The sequence below is a fragment of the Strongylocentrotus purpuratus genome, unplaced genomic scaffold, assembly GCF_000002235.5.
Source record: "Strongylocentrotus purpuratus isolate Spur 01 unplaced genomic scaffold, Spur_5.0 spur5_scaffold_10, whole genome shotgun sequence".
NCBI classification, from domain to species: Eukaryota; Metazoa; Echinodermata; class Echinoidea; order Camarodonta; family Strongylocentrotidae; genus Strongylocentrotus; species Strongylocentrotus purpuratus.
This window is the reverse complement of record NW_022145595.1, coordinates 14,987,852-14,994,961: the sequence shown is the minus strand read 5'-3', so window position 1 is coordinate 14,994,961 and position 7,110 is coordinate 14,987,852. Positions and strand designations below refer to the sequence as shown.

Here is a 7,110-nt window from a genome sequence, read left to right as displayed (position 1 = left end):
GATTGGAAGCCAATGTAGTTCTTTAAGCAACGGGGTGACATGATCGTGCTTACGGGCCAAGTAGATCAGCTTTGCTCCGCGATTCTGAATCTTCTAGAGACGCTGTAGTTGTGATGACTTGATCCCATACAATAACAATTGGCATGGATAGTCTAAGTAAGTTTGTTCGGTCAATTGTATGGGGACAGTGGGACTATTTCGGGACAGACTACTGGCTCCGGTACTGTTTCTTACAAAGTTTTGTGACTCGGTAACATTGTTGAAGGTTGATGAAAAAATTGTGTAATTTTTGTATGAAATGTTACTTATATTATATTCCTTCTACTGTACTTACCCTGTAACAGGCAAAAATTCTGAGAAATCTTCAAACCACCAAGATATTTATGGTTTTCTATGAAGGTGTCGCTGTGCAACACATCCTAACACCTTCCAACCGTTTTTCCTTGAAAGTAGGTCATAAAAAGGCTATACAAAAATCTGTCAACACTTAAATGTCCGGAATGGTATATAGAGCCAATTCATTGCTTTGTGACGATTTACATTCACCTAAAATGTAATTAAATTGTAATAATATAGTTGGGAGAATTAAGGAATCGATCGGATCAGTTTTTCCCAATTTCTATCGTTAATAATGGTCCGTTTTCACTCAAAAATTTCAGATTGTCTTTAATTGTACATCTAGTATTGAGGTCACCACCTTAGCACCACTATCTCACATCTGAACAATGCTACTAAGTCCCTTTACAGGGAAATCCAACCTTTATAATTATATCAAACCACTCTAGAGGACAAGGGAACATCATAAAAGTTGACTGAAATCGGACAAAAATGGGAAAGCTATGAATTGTCTAAAGTTTTAATCACTGCAGATATAGGATCTTTCAATAGGCTGAATCGGTTATGTCTCTGTGTTGTAGCGGCAGGCAACTTGCCAATTTTTTTTGTTTTTGTTTTTTGTTTTTTGTATAATTATTAATGATGATCTTTTTATGTATTAGTGGCCCCTTTTTATAAGCTCTGCTTTCTCCAGGGTCACCAAACCATCATTGCGTTATTCTAAATGTTGATGTAACTTATTTTGATTGTATATATATTTTGATGGTTGAACAATAAATGAAATTGAATTGAATTGAAATTGAATTCGATCCAACACTCAAAGTGACTAAGACAATATTTTCCACAATGTGATTATTCAGGAGGGTCTATTCTCTTAATAGTAACTATTACAATATCCTATCCATAATATAGAGCTCCAAGGGAGAAGGCGCTTAGGCGAGAAAGAGAGATATTATAATTTTGTACACGACAAACGGGAGAATTATTAGTCACAATCCACTGACTAATTTGCCGATATGAGATGCACATAAACTTAGTGATGTCATATTTAAAATACTCATAACTTTCTTATCATTGGAAATAGTTATTGAGAGTATGTATACGCTCCAAATGTTGCCTATATTATTACATTAACAATGTTTATTTTTCTTTGTATAAACACAGTATTGTAGACATATTATACTGGATATATGTTTAGAAGATCTATATTATACTTGTATGTGATATTGATATATGTAAAGTAAGTATCCTGTTGTTATTACTGTAAGCCTATCCAAATTAAAATCACAAGAATAGCACATTTTCTGAGTATAACAAAACTGCAGATTTCTAATTGCTTAGTCGTTATTTAGGTGATAAAAGAAATCTATCAATGCAAGAAGACGTAGAATTCCGTTATATTGATCCTTATCAGCTTTGATCACATTTCCTGTCCATACGCTGTAAAATATGAATTGAAGGGCATATCAAAACTAACAAATTAACATTTTGAAAGAGACACATCAATATTCAAGATACTCTTCGATGGAATTGCACGTAATATAGACTTTGGTACAATTGAGATGTATAGGAGAAAGAGAGAGAAAGACAGCGTGAGATAAAGATAAACAGGGGAGAGAGAGAGGGAGAGAGAGAGAGAGAGAGAGAAGAAAAAATAGAATGTGTGAGGGAGAGGGAGAGGGAGAGAGAGATAATGAAATAAATAAAGAAAGATTGAAATTTATAAGCGACAGAATGATGATGAGAGAAAATCCTTTCGTTATTTCATGGACCTATTTCGTAGGGTCAAGGCAAGATATTTTCAAATAAATCGTATTTCGGTGCAACACGGGCTATAGTTTTATGTTCAATTTGATATCATTTTCTCATTGATAATCAGCTCTTGAGACAGACATGAGTCACGTTATCATGGTTAAATGCCTTAATCATGAGATTTGTATATATAAGAGAGGAAGAGGTAAAACATTTTTGTCATTCAAATCATATAGTGTAAGGAAGGTTGTAGCCTCGTAGCAATCTATACGCAAGAATGCGAATTATTGACTGACAAATATACATGTACATAGAGAGAGAGAAGTGGAAGGAGATAAATGAAGAAAAGTGGAGAAAGAAGGGGTGAAATATAAATGTAGTCCTGATCCTATACCCTTCTAAACAGAGTAATGAAGAAAAATAAAATGCTCTAACATCGATGATTCTACTAGAGTGAATCTCCAACGTAATATTATATCCACCGCTGAAAACCTAAATAAGTCGCCCCCTATCGAAACAATGATGAATACCGTCATAAAGTTCAAAGGTGCTTGTACATTGCGAGCGCTCTCTGTGGAAAAACCCACTGCTATTTATAGGATGCACAAACTGCATATATGCACAGTAGATCTTCTCAAGTGTGATTCTACCATTATAACCTTATAGGCGCACCTCTTTCGACACAGATTTTATATAATCAACGTGAGAACTTGGTACAGAACTGCATGCAGTTAGGACGCACTTGTTGCGAAGAGTCGGGTGTTGGTAAAGTCTACTACGTTACTGCATATAGTGAGAGCCTGCATGAACTGAGTATTGGCTTCTAGTACACGTCAGCTGATCACACTTTCACGTATTTATTGGACATGAATTGGATATAGGCGTAGAATAAGCTCGTGTTTGTAATAAACCAGAAATAGAAGATTTGTAGCAATGGCTGAGAAGACTGAGCACGAGAAAGCTCCAAGCTCTTTAGAGAACCTGACGTGTCCACTATGTCTTGATATCTTCGACGAGGCAACCATCCTGACTTCATGCGGACACACCTTCTGTCGGAAATGTCTCAAGAACTATGATCTTTCCCACCAGGATCTCTACCACATGATCTGTCCTCTCTGCAAAAAGATCACCAAGTTGTCTGCGAACCGTGTCGATGATTTCCTCACCAATGTGACTGTCAACGGACTTGTAGACAATTACCACGCCGAGTGTGGAGGGATGAACGCTGTCCTTGAAATGCGTCCAAAATGCACTACTTGCATATTTCAGCAAGATGCTGTCTCATTCTGTTGTACATGTAATAACTACATGTGTGATAAGTGTCTGGATTGTCATCAACATCTTAAAATCGTATTTGAAGGTCATGAGATTGTTTCCATACAGGATATCATCAACGGGAAGGTCAGCATTGGTCATTTATCCGAGAAGTGCTGCATCCACAAACAAGAGAACAAAGATATGTTTTGCGAGGATTGTAAGGTCCACGTCTGTTTTAAGTGCGTGATCGTCGGTCATCAAATTCACAAAATCAAGAATCAGGCTGACTTCGAGCAGGAGTTACGGCTAAAGGTAAACATAGTTTTATTTTAGGTACTGTGGACGCCGGAAGCGGAGGGGGGGGGGAGGGGCAGAGGCGGCTGATACAATAATTCAAGTGTGGGTGGGGGCTTGCTTTGGGGAAAAGATTTCTTTAATTCATTTGCATTATAATAACATTACAAATGCCCTAAAATATAATCTGTCAGCATCCTTCAATCAACAATCCCCCACTTGGGGTTAAATATGTTTCCAAACCATTTCTACAATAAAGGCACTGCAAGAAAGGATGTAAATACTCTTAGCTATCACATTTTTAGGAAAAAATGAAATCCCCCCCCCCCCGGCCTCTTGACAATAAATATTTTTTAGCAAAGCCCTAACAGTAGATTAGACCTGAAATGCAGAATAACAATTCCAATACCTAGTTATTGGTCGCTACCGTCCATTACAAAATATAGGAAGAAGTGTAAGCCGGCCTATGTTTATGATGAAGAAAGCCTCTGTCATAGCGGCAGCTACAGTTAGGGGGCATATTATTCCCTCTTGTCGGGGGTGGAGCCAAATTGTTTCTGCCCCCTCCCCCTCACAAGGCTTAATATTTTTACAAACAGAGCAGGATTTGCTTTTCCCGCCTCCCTTGCCAGACAAAAAATGTTGACATCATTTGTAGTATGACGATAAAGAAGAGATTCTAGAAAACAAATAATCACCATTTCAAATTCTAAAATTCTCTCCCGCGGTCGCTACGCTCCCCCACAATAGATGTATGCTTTCTTCAAAAGCGTCAAAGCGCGGAGGCTGATAATTTTTGTTTAATGTCAAGGTGGCGGCTAAATTGTTAATTAATTCCCCCTTTACAAGACACAGTTTCGCCGTATATCGATTAGCTCTGAATAGTTCTGTGAAGATACAAAATTGCAACATGCAATGATCTGACTGTTCATGTTTTCCGTAATCACTGTTTAAACCCTCAATATAGCCCCTAAATGTGATGTAAGGCCATTCTTCTTAAGGTATAAAATAGAAAAGCGCTCTACGATTATTATTATTATTATAATCATTATTACCAGGGTTGTATTCAAATCCGCGGTCCTCATAATTATGATAAATGATTATGTGGGGGTGGGAGGGGCCTAGGGGGGGGGGGGTAGGGTCGTGATTCTAACTCTTGTGAAACATCAGGCGCGCACAAAATCCGGTGTTCAATTTTCAAACCATCTCCGTGGAATTGGCAGACATCTTATTTTACCAAATGTTATTTTCACTTCTCTATATTTTGTGTGTGTGTAGGTGAACGACCTCGTCCAGCGATGTGCCGCTAAGAAGACAGAACTGGAGAAGAACATTCAGAATGTTGAAGTACAACGTCATGAAGTGTGCACTGCAGTGCAGAAACTTATGAATGATGTCGGTCAAGCCTACAGCATCAAGGCTAAAGAGCTTGAAGAAAATCATCGAAATCTCATCGAGCAAATCAATGCAGTAAAGCGGACTTTCGATGACGAACTCAACGTCTTGAAATCCAAGGATCGACAAAAGATCAAGAGTATGTGTAGTTCAATATCACTGGTAGCTAATGACAGACTGGGTCGTCTTGAGACAGACAGTCTGTCTGCTCATACCTTGCTCTGTGAGAAGCTGGATGCCATGCTGAAGGAGGCTACTGATCACACTTCTGCGACAGCCATTACGAAGAAAGCACATGAGAAGAGGTTCAAGCCTGCAGATGATACTCGTCTTGACCTCGGGTACATCTCAGAATCAGATCCCAAGTTGCAGGTCATTCGGTATGTAGATCTACGGGGACAGATGTGGGGTATGACACCGTATTCGGATGACAGTGTAGCTATCGGATATTGGGATACACATGGTATAGATATTATTGATTCAGCTGGTACAAAGGGGCAGTATCTAAACATACCAAGTAACATGAAGAGTTATGATCTTGTGTTTCAAGAAGACAGGTCGTTATGTAGATCGGCGGGTTGCGCAGAAGCACACGTTTATTCTCCTAATGGCTCCAGGAAATCAACTATCCACGTGAATAGCAATGACAATCTTCTCAGATTAAACAGAAGTCCCTCAGATGAAATCCTCATCGCTAACAATGAGAAGAAAGTCTACATCTATGACCCGACTGGATCCACTCTCAAACACACGGTTCCAACAACAAAAAACAAGACGATCCAGGTATCTGCTACAAGGTCGGGTTTGATCGTCACGAGTTGTTACACCAATCCAAGCGTGGTGACGGTCTATGACAGGAATGGGAATGCTGGCAAGTCTCTACAAGCTCCAGACCATGTCTACTTGTATGCTGCCGTGGATGAGCAGGACAGGGTGTACGTAGCGAGTGTTGATAGCAAGAATGGTAACGTGGTGATCAGGCTCTATGATCTTGATGGTTTGAACCTGAAGGAAAGAGTTGAGTTCAATGCGCTTAATCTGACGCTTGGAGATAATTGGTGTTACTTGGTTTCCATCTCTCTAGACATGCTTGCGTTTGCTTCTTACAAGAAGTTGTATTTTATCAAAGTATCACTGTAATCCATCTCACACTGTATATTACCATTATTGTTAGTGTGTATACCTCTCTGCTCCAACTGTACTCTATAATATGGGCCTATAAATGTGTCATTTTACAGTGTTCATTCTGAATAACTAACCGAATGGGAAAATGCTTATTCTCTTGATATTATTATTATTACTTATACCGCGCTTTTCCCATAAGGCCTAAAGCGCCAACAGTGAATGAAAATAAAAATTACATAAAGACATATAATTAGAAAAAACAGTCTTACAACTACAAATTGCAAAAAAAAGATGTGTTTTTAAGGCCTTTCTGAAGGTAATAAATGATAGAGACTGCCTGATTCTAAGTGGTAAATCATTCCAACATTTTGAAGCAGATACAGTAAATGTTCTATCAACGGCTAATGTGCGGGTAACTGAATATGTGAGACGGAGAGGATCACTGGCTGATCTCAATGCCCTGGCAGGTGTATATAAATTCAACCAGGTATGTAAATATTGTGGAGCTTGATTATTGAATATTTTGAATACAAACAAGAGTAATTTAAAAATTATTCTTTGTTTCAAAGGAAGCCAGTGTAATGATCTCAAGAGTGGCCGAGATGGATTGTCCCTAGAAACCTGAAATATCAATCGGGCTGCCCGATTTTGTAGCCGTTGCACACAAATCAATTTAGTCGAGGGAATGGTAGAGAGAAGCCCATTACAATAATCAATACGGGATAGAACTAAAGAACGCACAGCGTTATGACAGGCAGACTAGTCAATAAACCTTCTGATTCTAGCAATATTTCTTGAATAAAACGTAGCCATACCACAGATGTGAGAAATATGGTGAGACATCGACATGCAAGAATCAAATACAACGCCAAGGCTAATCGATTTTAATTGCCTGTATATAGTTATCATTATCCAATATAATAATAACGTCCCTCTATCGAAATACTATGT

At 38.5% G+C, this 7,110-nt stretch overlaps 1 protein-coding gene across 1 annotated transcript; it reads left to right on the top strand.

Annotated features, from left to right (window-relative positions):
• Positions 1–2,672: 2,672 nt before the first annotated feature.
• LOC105442658 (E3 ubiquitin-protein ligase TRIM71-like) lies at positions 2,673–6,174 on the top strand. The gene is made up of 2 exons (XM_030980133.1): positions 2,673–3,657; positions 4,918–6,174. The coding sequence occupies exons 1-2, from the start codon at positions 3,022–3,024 to the stop codon at positions 6,172–6,174; spliced, it is 1,893 nt and encodes a 630-aa protein (XP_030835993.1). The 5' UTR covers positions 2,673–3,021.
• The last annotated feature ends 936 nt before the right edge of the window (positions 6,175–7,110 follow it).

Coding starts and splice junctions, on each gene's coding strand:
- LOC105442658 (XM_030980133.1), top strand. CDS start 3,022: ATGGCTGAGAAGACTGAGCACGAGAAAGCTCCAAGCTCTTTAGAGAAC. Junction 3,658..4,917: donor AGCAGGAGTTACGGCTAAAG/GTAAACATAGTT, acceptor GTGTGTGTGTAG/GTGAACGACCTCGTCCAGCG.